General features: G+C 43.0%; 1 protein-coding gene across 1 annotated transcript in view; it reads left to right on the forward strand.

Moving 5' to 3' along the window:
- The first annotated feature begins 6114 nt into the window (after positions 1 to 6114).
- Positions 6115 to 20713, forward strand: part of ACOXL (acyl-CoA oxidase like) — a 317436-nt gene continuing 302837 nt past the window's right edge. The window contains exons 1-2 of the mRNA XM_040623184.1: positions 6115 to 6547; positions 19627 to 19723. Of these exons, the coding sequence (XP_040479118.1) occupies positions 19649 to 19723 (75 nt within the window). The 5' untranslated portion in view covers positions 6115 to 6547; positions 19627 to 19648. The remainder of the gene's footprint in view (positions 6548 to 19626; positions 19724 to 20713) is intronic.

Raw genomic sequence — 20713 nt, forward strand, 5'->3', positions numbered from 1 at the left:
AGTTCCTGGGCTGTCATCTCTTTGCCTTTAACAATCTAGGGAATTGCAATTTAAAATATGGAACAGAATATTTAAAATACGGAACAGAATTCTAATATTCTAACTGTTGACTTGGACCAAGTAGAAGGGTCTTCGTTGTGAATTGCACAACCTGCTTAGGGCTCGAGGGAAAGGCACACCAGCAGCTTGGAAAGTCAGCAGGGAGCTTATTTGCCTTATGATCATCATCAAGTGATTCTACTTTCCTGAGCTGACACTTGCTCATCCACAGAATGGGGATAATATCTGTGCTGCGAGGTCGCTGTGCTGCTGAGATGAGGAACTGATGAATAGGAGTTCAGTGATGGATGCTGACTGCAGTGTGACACCAACCACCCTCCCCTCCAAAAAAAAAAATCACCAATAAATGAAAAGATAAAAATCCCCATTATCTTAACAAACACTTTTCCATTCTTTCCAGTTCCTGTTTATTGACTTCATTATTTCGGAGTTGTAATAAGAGCAGAGACTAAATTTCATATTGTTTTTCCCAAGAGATTCAAGATTCTGATACCTATTTGAAAGGTCACATTGTACTATCAGATTTGATCTTATCATGTGTTAGAAGACAGTGATCCTGATTTCTTGACGTTTTAGCATTCTGCCAGAATAGAACGCTCCATAGGAGACCAGAAATAAACCCTCTCCATTCACTGATTCACTGGGGCAATGTTGTGTCTCCTGTGGCTAGTCCCTCACCCCAGGCCTTTGAAATTAAAGTGGGTGTTGGGGGGGTGAGACCACGAGGTGGGGCGAGTGCTGTGTGTGTACAGTGGGAAGTTTGTACAGGGTCAGGCACTTCCAGGACATAAGAGGCCACAAAACAGTTTTCTTCCAAAAGAACAGAGGTTGTGTAATTTCCTATGCACATACTGACTACCCTCCTCGGCACAGGGGTTCACCATGTATGCTCTGCCCCCCCCCCCCCCCCGCCCTCCGCGTTGTGTGAGCACAGCCCATGTTCCCCTCCTAAGGAATGGCTTGCCCTCTCTCCCAAAGTCTGGCTTGCCAGGCTGACTGCACTGTTCCACTCCGATAGACAGTCCCCCAGGCCCTGGGATTGCCCTGGTTGCTGAGGGCTATGGGACAGCATGCTGTTTGTTGCAACAGCAGGAGAATTTGGGGAGACTCGAGGTTCCTCACTGGGGTTTGCAGGGAATGTTTAAAAGCAACATCTGAAATGAGATAAGCTTTGAAAATGTTTTTGAGTTTGTTTCTTGGCAAACTGGAGCTCCTTCCTGAGGGCCAGGTCATTGAGGGTGTGTGCATATGTGTGGGTAGGGCACGCGTCCTCAGGAAGACAACCTACAAAGCCCCATTAGTCATGGCTGGTCTCCTAAGACCTTCCCCCCGCCCTTCTCCAAGGCTCCCCTCCCTGGTCTCTCTGTGCTGGCTCCCCTCACCCCTTCTTTCTCTCTACTCCCTTGGCTTCCCTTCCCTAGAACAATGCACATTTCTCCTCTTAACTATTGACAGTTTTTCCCCTAAGTCTTATTCATGCATGCAAGTATTCATGAAGATGTTCTCATTGTAAGAAACCAAATAATATAGAAAACTTCAAAGTTTCCTAAATCATCCCCTCCCCCAACTACTTTTTTCACTGTGGTAGAATACACATGCAATCACACTTACCACTTTAATAATTATTGAGTGTACAGCTCTGCCGCATTCAGTGCATTCACGTTGCTGTGCAACCACCACCACCATCTCCAGAACTTCTCCCAAATAGAAATTCTGTACCCATTAAAAAGAACCCCCCCATTCCCCTTCTGTGCCAGCCCACAGCCACCACCGATTCTACTTTCTGTCTCTTGACAGAAATTCCTCTAAGTGGAATCAGACAATACTTGTCCTTTTGCGTTTGGCCAATTTCACTTAGGGTAATGTTCTCAAGGTTCATCCATATCATAGTACATGTCAGAAGCTCCTCCCTTTTCAAGGCTGAATAATATTCCATTGCTCGGATATACTGCGTTTTTTCCATTCATCCATAGATGGACATGTGATCCCCCAACCGCTTTTCATACTTTAGTGTGTTGTAGGGTTTTTTTCCTCTTTCTTTTTCTGTTTTTCTATGAGTTTATGTGGACGTGAGCATTGCGTTTTTCTAGAAACAGGATCATGTTATTTGTTTTATTCTACAGCTTGCTCTTTTAAAATATAATTCTTATTTTCATTGGTGTGATGCATGAACATTCTTTTTTTTTAACTAAAACAGTTGACAATTTTATTTTCACATTTCACAATACAAATGAAAATTGCTTTTTTATTTATTTATTTTTTCCCTCCCACTACTCCCCTGCCAAAATTATTCTCTCTTTGATAGGAAGGGGGAGAAAGTCTTCCTTGTCCTCCTGTTAGAAAACACCCAGTCACAGCACCATGATCTCCTGGAGAAGTAGAACAAGTAATATAAAATGGGTATAAAGAGGTTCCTGTCTCTCCTTATCTGTCTGGTTGAGTCATTCCTGGCCAAGCGGGCACCCTCATGGGGCAGGTGGGAGGTCTCACCACTGGGCACCCAGGCATCACTGGTACGTGGCCTCCCATAGGTGGCATCATTCCAGGAGCAGGTCCCATCACTGGCATCATCCCAGGGGATGATCATCCTTGGCATCATGGCAGGGCCCCCCCAGGAGGTGCTGGCATCATACAGGTCAAGAAGGACCCAGAGACTGGGGGTGGGGGTGGGGGATCATTGCCTCTGCAGGAGGAGGAGCAGAGAGAGGAGTAGGAGGGGTTGTTCCTTGTCAAAATGCAATGGTTGTTTTGTCGGTCAGGCCCTGAGCCTGCATCCATCCATTTCTGACAGTAGTCTTGCACATTCTTTGTGTTTCCTGCCACTGCAGCGTGTCTTTCTCACAGATGGAGAGCTACACCATCGTGAGCATTCTTGTTTAGAACTGGCGTTACATGACTTGCATCGTGACTTGATGTGGTCTCTTTTTCTTTCCTTGTGTGAGGCAGGTAATGAGCTCTATAATCTGGAAACTCATGTTCTTCCGTTACTTGCACTATTATCTGGAACTCCCTTTGTTCAGAGGTTGGACTTCCTGGTCTTGTCCTCGGATTTTCTTTCCTTTCTTCCATATTTTCCATCTCTATTTTTTTTTTTTTTTTGGTTTTGTTTTGTTTTGTTCTACTTCCTGGGCTGTTTTCTTTCCTTTGTCTTCCAACTCTTCCTGAGTTAAAAATAGCTACTGTCGTATTTTTATTTTTAAAAAAGTTCTTTAAGTTCTTTTTTCCTTTTTTTTTTTTTTTTAATAGCACCTGTTGTTTTCGGGTTGCAAAATCTCTTAATTTTTGAGATGTTCCTTTCTGTTCTCTGCTTTGTCTCTGTTTCCTTTGGCTTCCTTTTTTTGATTTGTACTTTTGACCTCTGTCTTTTGTGCTGAAGGCTTTCCTTAAATGTCTAATCCACCTTGGGTATTTGCTTATAATAGGACAGTATAAGTAAAGTATAAGTATAAATAATAGTATAAGTAAATATTATATAGTATAGTAAGTAAAACGCTGATTGTAAACAGGCAGGGTTGTTGGCTACAGGCTTTCCTGATCACTTTTGCCTTTTCAGTGGCAGATCAGTATTACTGTTTTGTTTTTGGACAGAGTTAATTTCTCCAGAGATGACTCTTAGTTTCCTGAGGAATGGTGGGTGCAGAACAAAGGACAGACAAGTCATAACCCTGGCTGCCAGAAGTGACTTTAGGCTGATTAGAAAACGCTCCTCTCCTAAGACATTTGACTTCCATTAGCTGGAAAATGCTTGTTAACTCAGCTTTTGTTAACGCAAGTCACTTTATGGCCATCTGCTGGGAAGTTGTCAGAGCTCGCCATGATGTACAGGCCATCCCTGATGTTTGGTTATGCCCTGTGTGTTGGTAAGTAGGGCCTGTGGCTGGGGTGTCTCCCCATGGTCCCTGTTTCTCAGTGTGGAACCTGTAAGTTGCCCTTTCACATCCCCTCCTGACAGTGAACCCCCAGGCTTTGATGGGTTTAGGGAGGGGAACGGGAGCTGTTGGAGGTGCCTGGAGCCTCCAGTTCCCAAGCCTTCGTGGAGTTCAGTTGCACCAGCTGGTTGGCTCCTTAGCCCTAGAAACTTACCATTCTCTGTTCTGCCAAGTCATCTACCGATGAACTTGCCTGTTCACTTTCCAGCTGCCAGTGTGTTACTGCTATCCCTTGTCTGCTGTCAGTTTCTCTCCAGGTCTTGATTGGCCCATATGGGTAGTCACTCAGATGAATATGCAGCTCGCACCAGCTTCAGGTATGGACATTGGAATTCAGGCTCCTGGGTGACGCTGTCAGGAATCCCAGGCTCTGCTCTCCTCATGTCCAGACAGACCCCATCCCTCTTGTGGCCTTCAGAGCTTTGGGCTCAGCAGCCAGGCTGGAAGAGAGGGACACTTTTTGGCTTCCAGCCTGGCCCAGGCCACCCTCACTGGCCAGCCAGTTGTTGCCATTGCCCTTCCTTGAAGGGGTCACTTGGGTGGGGTCATCCATGAGACCCACCTGGCTGGGGGAGGGAATGTGAGACTGCTGAAGAAAAGCTAGGGCGAGGGGGCCCAGGAAAGGGGAAATGGATGCCGGACAGATGAAAGTGCTAGGCACCCATAGCTGGCTTTTCCCTTAGTCTCTGGATGGTTGTAGGGAGTGAAGCATGTCATGGAAGAGTCCCTGGGAAGCCATGGGTCTGCCTTCAGTGGGAAGTTGGCTTTCATCTTCTTCGTTGCCATGATTTTGATCTGAAGATGGGCCGTCTCTTGGCTCTTCTGGGTAGGGACTTGCTGACTGATTGCAAAAGCAAATGTTATACATGTATGGGACCAATGTCTGTGTAAAGAGATAAGAGATCATGGACACTAATTTCTCACTGCTCCAGGAGGTGCTGTGGAAATTTCCCAGGAAGCCTGGGCCCATTTTCTAACGGAAGCTGTTCTTACTGTGTTGTGAGATCTCTGAACTCTGAGCTGCTCTTCAGAGTACCTTCCTGCCGTCGGGGGAGTAGCTCAACCATGGCAATGACCCTGAGACTGAGGGGTTAGCGGACTGTGGCTGCCCAGCACTTTGGTCTGTGCAGCCCCTGCCCCCTTCTCTCTCTGCAGAGCTGTTGAGATTCTCCTGCAGCTTCCTATTAGTGTGTATATATATATTATTATTTTTATTTGCCTTGTGTTGCACTGAGTTTCCATAGTATCTCTGGTCTTTTGATGTTCACCTCTCTCCATCCACTAACTTTACAACGTCAAAGTTGACAACATTTATACTCCATTCTCCCTCCATAAATAAAGCTTGGCCCATGGGTTTATTCCAGGAGCTGAGAATAGGTCTTACATGAATATGACTGTAGATAAGTGATGACATCTGAGCCAAGCAGTGGGCTCTGGTTACCTGTCTTCCTGTTCATTATGATGACTTTATGGACCATGGGCAAACCTCTGTGTTTGTTTTGATACTCCCTGTGGGCTCACTGAGGACTGCAGACTTCCAGGCCCCCTGAGTGCTCTCCCCACCTCCCCCTGGCTGCCCTGGAGAGTATTGACTCAACCACTACTTGACCCTTCAGGAATCTCAAACCTTGATGTCCAGCTTGTAATTAGCCCCTGAGGGAATCTCATGTCCATCTTCCCAGTTCCCATTTACTTGTAAATAGGCAGGTAGATGAACAGGGGGCTTTCAAGGTCCAGCAGGGACCCTGGCTCCTGTGTATGTTGCTTGACCCATTGAGGGTGCTTCCTCCATAGTTGTTGAAAGGGTTGTTGTTGAAGATGAGGGATTTCCACTCTAGATCCCTGTAGAATGTGTGTACTAATGTTCCACCAAAAACATCCTTTGGGTGATCAACAGGAAACACATAAGCCAGACAAGCTAGCAGACTCCACCATTCCACGGGCAGAGCATGGCCTGAGGAGGGAGTCAAGGCATGGTTGTACCTGTAGACCACAGTTCTAGGCTTCACAATACACTTAGTTAAGTTGTACTGACACCCCTTTCTGTTTTCTCAGCTAACCTCTCTTGCGCTACTCCAGCCTCTTGCGCCCTAAAAAATAGCCCTCTTTGAGGTATCAAGTCTCATTGCTAAGCCAGCCGCTGTCCTGGAGCTTATCACCATGGTAGCCTGGACCTATCAGGAGCCGCCCTTTGGGCGGAGCAGAGGCAGCACCATCAGGATCCTGGTGGGCCAGGAAGAGCCAGCATCAGTGTCTGCCACACATACCTCTACCTAGCGAGGAAGCCTGTCTGAGTTTGTAAAAGTTGGTCTTTTTGTCTTAGGAGATTGTATCTGTTCCTATCCTCTGCTCGTTCGGGCACATTTCTCCCTTTACTTCCTTCCTGCTCCCTTCCACCCTTCCTCCTTACATCCCCTCCCTGCTCCCTCCCTCCTGGGGACTTCCTCTCTCTGCCCACAGACACCCCACTTCTCAGCAGATTGTGCAGAGGCACCAGGTTCTTGCCCCTCTGCCTTCTCACGGCCCCTGCAGCTCCTCCCGGACAGAACCAAGTCAAGGTAAATGCTAAACCGAAGGCTTTCCATTCCAGAAAACAACTGTGCCATCCCTTGGGAGGCAACAACAGCTCTGGCCACTGGAGGTCTAAGGATAATGGGTGAAATTTTCTTGTGTCACACTGTTTGGGGACCCTCCTTCTGCCCCTATGTCTTCCAGGCTAGAATCTGAGCTCCTTGAGGGTAGGAACAGGCCTGACTTGTTTTGAATTCCTCGTGTTTAGCCTGGTGCAGGTGCTTAACGAAATCTGGGGAAGGAAGGCAGAAGGGAAGGTTGGAGAGTGAACATTTCTCAGCCCACAGTCACTGCTTGGCAAGCCCAGGACGCAGGGGTGTGGGTTGCAAGTGCCTCCTTTCAGGGATTCCCATCAGGTTTTCGTCTCTGGCTGGGAGGATTTTTTCTTCCCCTTCCTTCCTTCCTCTCTATCTTCATGCCTTCCTCAAGCTACTTTCCTAGACTTTGCCAATCAGCAAGTGTACTTCTCTGTGGTTGAGTGAACTTCACAGCTACAATTAAACCGCAGTGCTTAGAAAACCCTCCCTTCGCATTTTCTGTCACCCTTGTTGGTTCAGGGCCTGTAGCCTTTGACAGTTACCACAGGATGATTCAACGGTTTCTGTTTCCACTCAGGGTTGGGTCATTCAGGCTGTGTGGGGGCTCATGGGGGTGGGTGGAGGCTTTCGAGGTGGGAGGTCAGGTTGTGATGTAGCTGTGGTATTTACTAGAAGACTGAGGATTTCTCTGCTCGCTGCCTCTGGGGACCTGTTCTTTACCACCGCCTTTCACTGGTGTGAATGCTTGGCAGTGGGTTGCACCTCACTTCTTAATGGAGATGGAGCATTTTGACTTTTGCCATTTTCAGCAAGAAGAGATTGATAGGGGGAGTTTATCCTGGGCCGAGCTGGAGTTGTCTCCCGAAGCACAATTATAAAAGGACCTGGACAAAGGAGCAGTTTACTGAAGCAGAGCCACGTTGGGAAACCAGAGTTGATTTTCAAGTTCTCGTCAGTCTTCATTCCAGAAACGTGGGTGCTGCCTAGAATCATGTGGTCGTCAGAGGCTGGGCACCAAGGATGTTTCTCGTCATAAGGGCATTCAGATTTGGTGTCTGAGGATGTGCTTTCCATGACACCAAAACTGGTTTTTGAAATAGATTTTGAAAAAAAAAAAATACACGCAACCATTTTTTTTAAAGTGGTTTTTTATTTGTTGGGTTTTTAAAAGGTTTTCCAAAAAATGCACAAAGATCTATTTTGTTGTTGCTGTTGCCTTCTTTCTTGTCTCTTTTCAAAGTAGACTTTTAATTTTCGAGTAATTTTCAATTTCTAGAAAAATTGTGAAGCTAACACGGAGAGCTCCCATACACCCCTCAGCCAGTTTCCCCCTATTGCTCACAGCTTACATAACCAGAGCGTGTTTGTCAAAACTAGAAAGCAGCATTGGTTCATTGCTATTACCTAAACTCTAGACTTCATCTGAATTTTCTTACTTTTTCCACCAGTGTCCTGTTTCCATTTTAGGATCCCATCCAAGATGCCACACTGTGTTTTGTTATCATGTTTTTTGTTTTGTTTTGTTTTTAGTGTCCTCCGATTTGTGACCGTTCCACAGTCTTGCCATGTTTTTCCTCACCCCGCCACTTTTGAAAAGTATTGGTCATGTATTTTGTTGAATATCCTTCAGTTTGGTTTGTCTGATGTTTTTCTCGTGTCTAGCCCGAGGTTATGGGTTTTGGGAAAGACCATGAGGGCAAGTTTGCTTCTTGTCAATCGTAGCAGGGGGTGCAGACAATCAACATGGCTCCTCAGCGGCACTGTTAACCCCGATCACCTGGGCAGGGTAGCGTTGATCGCATTTCTTCCTTGTAAAATCACCTCTTCCCTCTGTAGGCAGGTCCCTAAGTGCAGCCGACACTCGGGATGGTAGTGGTGGTGTGGTAAGTGCCGCCTGCTAGAGGGGAGAGTGGCTACACAAATTATTTATTACAGGCAGTTCGTCTCTTTCCCCTCATGTATTTACTTATTTAAACCATTTATTTGTATCAGTATGCACTCATGTATATTTATTTTACGCTTTGCGTTGTAGCCCAGTTGTCCCTTCTTTATTTCGTTGTTCAGATTGTTCTAGCATTGGCGTTAGGGGGCTCTTACAGTTGGCTCCTGCATCCCTTTGACATGGCCCCACCCTTTTGGGATTTTTTTTTTTTTTTGAAGGGCTTCTTTACTTTCCGATTCCACAAGATGCTCCAGGCTCCTCTTTCTTTTCCCTGCCCTGTCCTAGAATCAGCCATTTCTCCCGCAAGCCCGTGTTCCTTTTATTTGAGATTGGTTTCTAGAAACCAAGATCTGTGCTTCAGGTCTCATTTTTACATAAGGAAATGATGCCCTACCCTAATTCCCCTTCTGGTCATCTACTTTCTTCCAATATTTTAAATTAAAAAATTTTCAACATGCAGTGGAATTGACTTTAACATTGAGTTTCTTATACACACACTTAGATCCTACTATTAATGTGTTACTGTATTTTCTATATCACATATGTGCTCACTTATCCATCTCTTTATCTGCCATATTTCATTTTTTGATGCATTTCAAAGTTGCTGAAATAAATAAATAAATAAATAAATAAGTACACTTCCTCCCCCCAAAATAATTCAGTGTGTATATCATTGATAAGACTTCAATATGTGTTCAGACTTCCGGGTTTTTTGTTGTTGTTGTAATACGCAATGCAATGCAAAAATCTTGCATGCACACTCTCAGAGTTTTGACAAATGCAGACACCTGTGTAACTCAAACCCCTATCAAAATATAGGACATTGCCATCACCCCAGAAAAGTTCCCTCATGCCCTTTCCACTCAATCCCTGCTCTTCTTCTCCCAGAAGTAACCACTGTTCTGGGTTTTTTTTCCCTACTATGTTTTAATTTTGTCTGTTTCAGAATTTAATGTAAGTGGAATCATACAATATGTTCACTCAGCATATTTCTGGTGGTATGTTAATTCAATTTCATCCTCTACAGCCGTGAAAATGAATGCTCTCCAGCTACAGTAGCTACCAAAGATGAATCTTACTAGCCGTGTTGAGCAAAAGAAATGAGACACGAAAGAATACATAAGGTCTAATCCCAGTTCTTTAATATTCAAAAGCGGTCAAAAATAATTTATGGAGTTCCGAGTCAGGAGAGCAGCTAGCAGTGGGCAGGAGAGAGGGAGTAATGATGGACAGGGAGACTGAGGGGAGTGTTCTGTGTCCTGGTGACATAATGTGATTCTCCTGGACTTGAGTGGGGATTGTACAGGTGTGTTTTCTGTGTGAGAATATGTTAACCTACAATTTTATGACTCATGCCTTGTTCTTGGTGTCTTACGTATTATTAAAGTGTTTAAAAATAAGACACTAGTTCATGCCTATCAGTTGTGTGTCTGTGTGTCTGACAATACTGTGCGTATTAGTTATCTATTGATATGTAACAAATTACTTGAAAACTTAGCATCATAAACAGTAATGTGTATTATCTCACCCAGTTTGTGTGGGTCAGGAATTTCAGAGCATCTTAGCAGGATGGCTCTGGGTCCGTCAGGAGGTTGCAGGTAGAATATTGGCCAGGTCCGAAGTCATATAAAGGCTTGACTGGGGCTGGAAGATTCAGTCTCTCAAGATGGTCCACCCACACGGCTGTTGGCAGGAGGCCTCAGTTTCTCCCCGTGTAGACCTCTCTATAAAGCCGCTTGGGTGTCCTCATATCATGGCAGCTGGCTTCCTGGAGAGCAAATGATTCACCCGTACATTCCTTTTTATTGCTAAGCAGTCTTCCATTCTATACTAACACAGTTTATTTCTCTGTTCTCTTTGTGATGGATACTTAGGCCGCTTCTAGTTTGGGAACAAAGTTGATACAAACCTTCTTCTACAAGAATTTTGTGAGTATTTGGTTTCTCTTGGGTGAATATCTAGGAGTATAATTGTGAAGTCAGAGAGTTAGGTATATGTTTAATTTTATGAGAAATTGACTGACAGACCTTTTCCCAAAAATGACTGTATCATTATATGTTTTCACAACAAATATGGGAGTTTCAGTTGTTCCACATCCTTGTTAACATCTTATTTTGCTATTATTATTATTAGGCATTCAGGCGGGTGGATGATGGTATCTCACTATGGTTTTAATTTCCATTTCCATGGTGACCAGTGTCACTGAGCACTATCTTGTGTGCTTATTGGCCATTTGTGTATCTTCTTCGTGAAGTGTCTGTTCACATCTTTTGGAGGGTATAGATATTTGTGTGTATGTGTGTGTGTGTCATTCACACACATTGTTTTGTGTAACCACCAACACAATCAGGACATGAAACCGTTCCATCACCACGGAAACCTCCTGTGTTTCTCTTTAGAGTCAGATTCTCCCCATCCCTCTACCTACTGGCGGCCACCGATCTATTCTTCATTGCTATAATTTGTCATTTTGAGAATGTCATGCAATCAGAATCCTATGTGACTTTGTGAGATTCTCTTTTTTCTACTCAACACAAAGTCTTTGAGATCCATTCACGTTGTGGTGTGTAGCAGTAGTTCCCTCCTTTTTACTGCTCAGTAGCCCATGGTGTGGATTTACCACACTTTTGTCCACAGTCAAGGGACGTCTGGGTTGTTTCTAATTTGTGGCGATTGCAAATAAAGTTGCTACAGACATTCACGTATCAGTGTTTGTGAAAACAAAGGGTTTCATTTCTCTCAGTAAAATACCTGGGAGTGGGATTGCTGAGTTATATAAGTGTACGTTTAATTTCAAAAGACACTGTCCAGCTCTTCCCTAGTGCTGTTTCATTCTCACCACCAGCGAAGGAGAAATCCAGGAGCTCGGCATCCTCCTAAACACCTGATGTTGTCAGTATTATTTCTTTTAGCCATTCTGATATCTGTTTATGATTAGATTTTTTTTAAGTTAGTATCTTGTAGTTTGGTCTTAATTCCACATGGGAGGCTTCCCAGACAGGTGTCTTACTTATGCTGGAGGTCTACACCCCACGCTTCTCTCGGGGAAGATGAAATTAGTATCTTTTGTTTCACTTCTTGCTTGTGGCATATCCTAGCTCAGAGATTTGCAAGCTTGTTCTTAGTAATGGCACTGTTTTGTTTTTGTTCTTGTTTTTGTTTTTCCAAGTTAAATCCTATATAGAACACCAAAAGATAAGTCAGATGATGGCAGAGCTGCTAGGGGAAGAGCTGTGCCCTCTTTGTAGCCGCACAGCTGTCCTCAAGGTGTCCCCCTGCTCCTAATCTTGACACTAACACCATCCACCCAGGATCCTGCCAAAGCTCTTAATTCCTTAGGGCCTCTGTCTGCCATCTGAGGCATAGAGAATAATATTTGCCATATCTTCATATCTTATAGCTTCAAGAGGACAGAAATTATAGATGTGAAAATACCAAAAAGCACTATTGCTTATGATTTCTACCCCATTGTTCTACAAACAGCATCTGAGGTGGCCTATTAAAATTGTTAAATGTGGAGGTACATATTTAAAGACAGAAAACACAGATATTTATGTTGTGTAGGGGTTTGGAGAGCTCGGGGTGGGGGGAAGTATCCCTAAAATCCAGATTGTTGTCCATTGCAGAGACTGTTACCTTTTTTACTGAAAAGTGTTAAGAATTTACGCATTTTTTTTAAAGACTTTATTTATTTATTTAACACAGATAGAGATAGCCATAGCCAGCGAGAGAGGGAACACAAGCAGGGGGAGTGGGAGAGGAAGAAGCAGGCTCATAGCGGAGGAGCCTGATGTGGGGCTCGATCCCATAACACTGGGATCACGCCCTGAGCCGAAGGCAGACGCTTAACCGCTGTGCCACCCAGGCGCCCCCGCATTCTTTTTTTTTATAATATTTTTTACTATATTATGTTAGTCACCATACAGTACATCCCTAGTTTTTGATGTAAAGTTCCATGATTCATTGCTTGGGTACAACACCCAGTGCACCATGCAATACGTGCCCTCCTCGACACCCATCACCAGCCCATCCCATTCCCCCGTTCTTATTAAGATAATCAGGTGCTCAAGCTTTCAGGCAGTTTCTAAGACTTCATCCAGCTTTAATGTCTTTGTTGTATGAATACTTGCTGGCGGCCGTTCAAATGAAGAACAATCGCCATCTAGTGGTCATTTTAAGTGTGCAATTTAAAATATCTACTATATATATATATATATTTTTATGTCTTTTTTTAAAAAGGTATTTTAATATGATTCAAACGTTGGAACACCTAAAAAGGTAGAGTGCTATTTCCCACTTACCAAATTTCCCCCACTTCCGCCCCACATACACAAAAGATAAACACTGTTAGTAGTTTCTGGTGTGTCCCTTAAGAGAATAAAAAAATAGCAACAACATATAGGCAAGCAAAAATGTAGTATTCTTCCCCGACCCCCCGACTTTTTAACATATAGTACAGCAGTAAAAGTAATATATTTACTTGTTTGCACCTTGCTTTTTTCATTTAAAACATTTCTTGGCAATTTCCTTACATAGGCATATAGACAGATTTTTCCTTTTTATGTAATAATCTCGCTGTTTGGCCAGACCGCACTCACGCCATCACTCATCTTTTAGATGCCTGCGTGTTGTGCTGTGGAATAGCTACTTCTGCCCATGTAACGTTGACTTCACCTCTGGTAGTGCGTTTTGGGAGTGAGGGTGGGCAGCGGAATGGAATAGACCTCTAATTAAAATGTCTTAACTTGTCTCTATTGAGAAATGTTCTTTAATGTCTCTTGATCCACATTTTTCTTTTTGGAATACAAAATTTTCTTAACTTGAGTATTAATAGTTGAGAACTATTTATTAGTAACACAGTTTGCTTGAGTTCTGTTTATGTTACAGTTTTTAATAATTTCTCAGTTCCTTTGGCCATTGTGTGTATTATCTGTGCGTATCCTCACCTGATCTTGAAGTCTGTCTTCTTTTCTCTGCACAGATTAGCATAAAATCATTACTCAAACTTGACTCCTATGAGGTGCTTGGTAGCAGTATGAGCAGGCAGCTTGATTTAATGTGAGAATAGATGTGAATTAAAATTTTAAAGTAGATGAATCACAACCATTTTATCAAAAAGTTACTGGAATGGAAATGTGAAGAAAATGGCTAATAACTTATGTTTTAGAGTCTTGTCTGTATAACACAGTTCATGGCATTCCCATAGGCTTTACTGTCTGGTCTTTGAAGTGTGAAATGGCTCTTGATCCACATTTTTCTTTTTTGATTGCAGAATTTATAATTAATAAATACTACAGTTTATTAAAAAAGAGGATCCATAGTCTATATTCCTCTACAACTTATATATACTCCTTACATGTGTGAGGATAAATTTCTAGAAGTGGAATTGCTGAGTCAAAAGGTCAGTTCATTTGTAATTTTGATAGATATTGTCTAATTGCTATATATATAAATTGTACCAATTAACACTCCACCTTCCCTCCTCCCCCAGGCTAGTGCATAAGGGCATCTGCTCTTCATAAATTTGCCAACACGGTGTGTCATCACACCATCTGGATTTGTTCATGTAATAGGTAAAAATTGATATTTCAGTGTACCTTTAATTTGTGCTTCTTTTATTGCATATCACAGCAGAGATTTAAAAATATAGTTGTGAAAAAAATGAAGAAAAATGTATTTGTGATATTTGTATTTCTTATTATGTGGGCCATCTGTTCAAATCATTTGCCTACTTGTTCGTCTGTTTTTAATGAATTATAGGAGCTCTTTAATTAGGGAGATGGGCTTTGCGATGATATCAGTAATAAATAATTTGTTCCATGTCATTTGTCTTTTGGCTATTCTTAGTGTTTTGTCATGAAAAAGTTTTTGTTATTATGTAGTCACATTTATCATGGTTTTCTTCATGGCTTCTAAATATTATACCACATTAGAAAGGGTTTTTTGCATTGTGATTAAAAAGAAGTTCATGCTTTAATACTTTGTGGTTTTGTTTTCCCCCATGCAAATCATTGATCTACTTGGAATTCTTAGTGTTCGGTCATGCAAAAATTTTTGTTATTATGTAGTCACATTTATCATGGTTTTCTTCATGGCTTCTAAATATTATACCACATTAGAAAGGGTTTTTGCATTATGATTAAAAAGAAGTTCATGCTTTTCTTTAATACTTTGTGGTTTTGTTTTTCCCCATGCAAATCATTGATCTACTTGGAATTTATTCTAGATGTGGTGTGAGATAGGAACCTATTTTTTTTTTCCTGTTGGCTACCCAACTGGAACATCTCAAAGTTTTGTTTTTTCTAATGATTCCATGTCCCAGCTTTGTCTTACATAGTATTAAATGTCCATATGTATTAACTTCTGTTTCTTGACATTCCATTTTATAAAAGGATTTATTTATTTATTTGAGAGAGAGAGAGCAGGGGCAGAGAGAATCCTGAAGCAGACTTCCCACTGAGCATGGAGCCCAATGTGGGGCTTGATCCCAGGACCCTGAGATTATGACCTGAGCCAAGATTGAGAGTCAGCCCCTCAACTGACTGGGCCACCCAGGTGCTCCTCTTGATTTTCTATTTTATTCCATTGGTCTATTTGCTGCTTTTGCATTAGTTTAATTACTGTGGCCTTATTGCACATCTGTTAGAGATCATAGCTCCTCATTTTTAGAGTTTTTCTGGATATTTTTGTTTTCTTTTATATATACACTTCAAATCCCTTGTTGGCATTTATTAAATTTAGATCATATTGAATGTGTAAATTAACTGAGGAAGAAGTGATTTCTTTATATTGTCTTCCTATTAAAACACATGGTGGGGGGGGGCGGTGCCTGGGAGTCTCAATCGGTTAAGCATCTGACTTCAGCTCAGGTTGTGATCCCCCAGGGTCCTGAGACTGAGCCCTGAGTTGGAGTTGGGCTCTCAGCTGGGAGTTTGCTTCTCCCTCTCCCGCTGCCCCTACCTCAGTCATGCAACCTCTCTCTCTCAAATAAGTAAATAAAATCTTTATTAAAAAAAAACCCACACAGTACATATTTCTGTTTGTTCAAGTCTTTTCTTGTGTTCTTCAGGAGTGTTTTACAGTGTTATTCATATAAGTGTATCTAAAAAGTTTATTCTTAAGTATATTTTTCTTTTGTCTTATAACTTTGGCAAGTGGAATCTTTACTTCCATTTATTTTCAAACCGATTGTTGTATATCCATATGAAAGCTACTGACTTTCATTGATTGTGTTTCCTGCCAAGCTCTTCTTGTTTGCAGTAATTTTAGTTGGTTGTCTTGAGGGTTCCCGGTATACAGTCATATTATGTCACTTAGCTATGATGCAAAACATAGTGGTTCAAAACAATAAACATTTATTAATGATCATGAGTCTGTGGATGGCTGAGAGGTTCTTCTGCCCTTGGCTGGGCTCATTCATGAAGTCAGCTGTGCGTTGGATAGGCAGCTCTTTTTATCTTGACCAGGCTTTTCCAGTTTGGGCCTTGCCTGAAAGTAGGCTGATCTAGAATGGCCTTGGCTGAGATAATGGGGCTCTCCTCACATGTCTCTTACTTTATACTTTCTGTCCATATGGCAAACTAGCATCAGCATGTTCTTAGATAAGCTCAAGCATATTCCCATGGGATTGCTGAGGAGCGAGAGAGGAAGGGAATTGTACAAGCACTTTTCTAAGCCTTTGCTTTCCTCAAATCTACCAATATCTTAATGATCAAAGCAAATCATGTGGCCAAGCCCAGGTTCAAGGGGTGGGTAAGTATATTCTGCCTCTTTATGAGAACTGCAGCATCAAAGGGCAGGGATCAGGGAGGTCTAGCGTAAGGGGCCATTAATATAATCAATGAAACACATGGATCATCTGTACGTAGTTCTACCTGTTTCTTTCCAATTTCAATTTCCTAATTTCTTTCCCTTGTCAAATTGCATTGGCTAATACCACCAGAGCAATGTTGAACAACCAACTCTTGTGATTTTTTCCAGAACCAGATTTGAGATTTATTACTTATACTTTTTCTGTTTTCTAACTGATTAACTTTCTACTTTTAATAATTTATTTTTTCTCCTTTCTTTTAATTTTTTTCTAACTTCTTTAGTCAGCTGCTTAGCAGTTACTGTTAATACCCTACCCTGATCCCTCTACCAAACCTGTACACTCATCTCCCAGCTGCTGTCAGTATTGACTGGTATCAGCTCACAGCTGAACTTCCTTGGAATTGTCCTTGACGTATGGGAGTTACCTTCCCAGGAAACGGCTGAGGTTATGCTTTCTGCCCATGACAGAAGGACAGGATGGGACCTCTCCGTGGTGCCATTTATACTGCAGAGTGTTCCACTGAATCAGGCTAAGGCTAGACTTCAGCTGAGCCACATTTTGCAAGCTCCCCCGCACCCTGAGTGCTCTGAAGGCCTCCCGTCCTCACTGATGCCCAGAACCCTACCGCACACCCACATTGCCAGTGGCTTGATCTTTTTCTCTGTTTTTCTTACAGGATCATTGTATCAATTCTATGCTAGTGTCTTTTTATTACTTATAATCGGATGATTTGAGTATAATTGAATGATCTCTGGCCTGGCTTTTCTAAGAGGCTTCAGGGTTGGGAAGCAGAAGAAGCTGAGATAGTGGTCTGGGATTAGTCCCTTTTCACAACATAGTCCCTTTCCCCTTCCCTGCTGCCACAGGGATAGACTGCTTCTTTCATGCAGGTTGCCCTGATGCCGAACCTAGCTCGGGGGCCAGCGAGCCTTCTCACCTGCAAGCTCGTTGCCTTTCCTGTCTTGCTGTTCCAGACCAGAGCTACAAGTTTTACCTCTCAATGGGTACAGCTTACATTTAGAAAGTGAATTTTTACCTGCATTTTTTTGAGAGTTGCCACCATTTGGCCCTGGTGCTATGCGAGATCTCTTTCTGTGGTTCTTCTTGCCACGTCCTCCTGCCCAAATCCTGCACCAACTCAGACACGTTTTACTTCTATGTTAGTATCTGGAGAGTTTTCCTGACTCCTAGTTTCACTGACAATGGAATGTTTATGTTCTGTTCTCCTTAGGGAAAATGCTGATTTTATGCAGTAATGCTTATACCGAAATACCCACTCGTTGTGCTGAAATCAGGTCTACTAGGTGACTCAAGAAAGAAAAAAGCAAGATTCTTCTGTTGGGAGTTTCTGTGTCTTTTTTGGGGGGGGTGGATTTTTTTTTTACATTCTAGGATGTAATGGTGGGGTCCCCTTGGATTTTTTGTTACCTGCCAACTGAATGGATGAGAGAAAGCCACGAGGGTTGAATTGGTTCTTGTTTGGTCTGGGGCAATTGGCCAGCGGTTATTTAGGGAAAATGTTTAAATGTGAGACGCTGTGCTGGTCCTGAGGGGCTACACCGGTCGAGACTTGGACCCTATATCCATGCACTTTGTATTTCTTGCTGGGAATGAACTTTACATAGGGAGCGCATGTGTGGTTGGCATGCTTTTTGGGACATACCTGAGAACATGGTCTCCAGGATCTAGTCATGAACTATAGGAAACAAATTTAAGTTCAACCATCATTTAATGAGGTGTACTGTGGCCAGGCCTTGGGTTGGTGCTGAGACTGTAAATATGGATCTAACACAGTTCCTGCTGTTGAGGAGGAGGAGGGGGGGGAAGAAGCGTATGAATGGAGGTTAATATTATTGAGTACTTACTATATCTATGCAAGCACTGGGATAAGCACTTGAGGTGACAGTCGTCTGAGTTATGTGCAATTATCATTCCCATTTTACAGATGAGAGGACGGAGGTACTGGGAGACCAGGTCACTTGATGTTGGTCACACAGTTAGTGACAGAGCCAGGAATCGAACCTGAGTGAGGTTTCTTCCAGGCTCAGGCTATGCTTTGCATTTAAGATTTTTTTTTTTAATGATTTTTTATTATATTATGTTAGTCACCATACAGTACATCCCCGGTTTCCGATGTAAGGCTCGATGATTCATTAGTTGTGTATAACACCCAGTGCACCATGCAATACGTGCCCTCCTTACTACCCATCACCGGTCTATCCCATTCCCCCACCCCCCTCCCCTCTGAAGTCTTCAGTTTGTTTCTCATAGTCCATAGTCTCTCATGTTTCATTCCCCCTTCTGATTACCCCCCCTTTCTTTATCCCTTTCTTCCCCTACCGATCATCCTAGTTCTTATGTTCCATAGATGAGAGAAATCATATGATAGTTGTCTTTCTCTGCTTGACTTATTTCACTTAGCATTATCTCCTCCAGTGTTCACTTAGCATTATCTCCTCCAGTGTGCATTTAAGATTTTTAAGTGGCAGAGTGGAACCTCCCCTCCTGTGTCAGTTTAAGTTCATTGAGAAGCAGACACCAAGATGGGACTAGATGAGCAAATGACTTATGGGGTAGGGGGTGGAGCCTGTGAATCTGTGAAGGATGATGGGAGGGAGCTGGAGGAGCGGGGAGAAGCTTTGGAATGTGTAGGGAGCTCTGACTCCATGAAATGAGAGAGCCGAAAGGGCACAGTGGAGTTATAAGAAAGCTTCAGTGGGCCAGTTGGGGGGGAGTGAATCTCCTGGCATAAGTTGCCTACTGGACAGTAATGGCCCTAATCTGGAAGCTTGCCCTACTCAATCACCAGCTGGGAGCAGCCCAAGAGGAAAGTCACAGTTAGTTCCAAGGTATGGTAGCTGGAGTTTGTTGGTGGGTTCTCTTGAAGGAAACTCTAGGCGACACTCCTTGTGGCCACTACAGTCCACCCCTCGTATGACACAGATCACTCCCTTCTCTCTCATTTTCCCAAATGCTGTTCTTGAGTCATCTCAGAAACATAAAAATCTTTTGCCCCTGCCAAGGGGATGTTGGAGTTTTGTTTTAAGGTCACCCTGTCAGGAAATCCTTCCTTCTTTCCTTCCATTTTGGCCCCACTGTATTGAACACAGGGTCTGTGTTTCACACACAGTAGGCCTTCCTTGACACGCTGTATCAAACAAGAGACGTAAGAGACGTAACAAAGCTGTCTGTTCTTTCAGATATCTTGGTCCAAAGGCCCTACTCAGAGTCACCAAATCAATGTCTTAACACCATTGTATCTGTTCTTCACAGGTATGATTTAAGTCTGGATGAAATGAGAGCTTTGACATTTCAGAGAGTGAAGTTTATCATGGGTCTACCTCTGTTAAAACGTGCGATTCAGGAACAGGTAAGTTTCATTGTTACTTTGCTGTGATGTGTGTATGAGTAAGAGAGACAGAGAGAGAAAGAAAAAGATTTTATTTTTGTTTTGTTTGCTTTTGTGACTTGTGGCAGCACGTTTGTTTTGTCCCAGGGAGAACTGTCATCAGTATGGGGGAATGCCTTCTTCAGCCCCTTTTTTCTGCTCCATTCCCTGATAACCTCATTGATCTTCCCTTGTGGCCCACACATTCAGATCTCCCAGGATCACAGGCTAGGGGATAGGGGAGTCAGCAGAAGTAATGATATATATGTTCACAAAACAAATATAATTTGGGGAATAAAGTTCAAATATCTGAGAAATGTAATGAACTACTTTTATAGGCTTTTAAAGCATTTAGACATGTCTAAAATGTAGGAGTCTTGTTTGTCTAAACACTGCCATTCTAAACTCAGTTAAATTATTTTAGTCAGTTTAGCCTCATTAAAAAGAAAGAAGGAAAGAATATGTGATTAGAGAACTCCTTCGTGACACGAACATTAAAAGCTATATATTTTAGCCAGGTTTAAATCGATTTCCATTTCATTCAGCTTCACGGCTTCCTTAAACCGAACACTTTAAACACAATGGAACAGCACAGAATTCCTGGTGAGACCCTAGGAGGGGGGCTTGAACCGGGGATAAGCTTCAGCTTGTAGTTGGCTGGGGAATGGAGCCCGGCCCTCTTCCTGCCCAGCACAGTCTGTGGAGGGGGAGTCCAAGGACTGAGAAGGTGGGGGTCTTCCCCATTCAGGGGGCCACTGATCAGAGCCAGTGGGGGGCCTGAGGTCCATGTTTGAGAATAGATCCCTACCCTGTCACCCCCCTTTGGTTGGCTGTCCTGAGGAGGCAAGGACAGACCTCAGCATCTTCTTGTCAAAAGGCAGAGCTCGGTCCCTCCCGTTGAAGTACTGCGGCCACCTCCAAGGTGGCAAGGACACACTTACATGGAGAGGAAGGAAGTGAAACTCCCACATC

The sequence above is a fragment of the Ursus maritimus genome, unplaced genomic scaffold (assembly GCF_017311325.1).
Source record: "Ursus maritimus isolate PB19 unplaced genomic scaffold, ASM1731132v1 scaffold_6, whole genome shotgun sequence".
Classification (NCBI taxonomy): domain Eukaryota; kingdom Metazoa; phylum Chordata; class Mammalia; order Carnivora; family Ursidae; genus Ursus; species Ursus maritimus.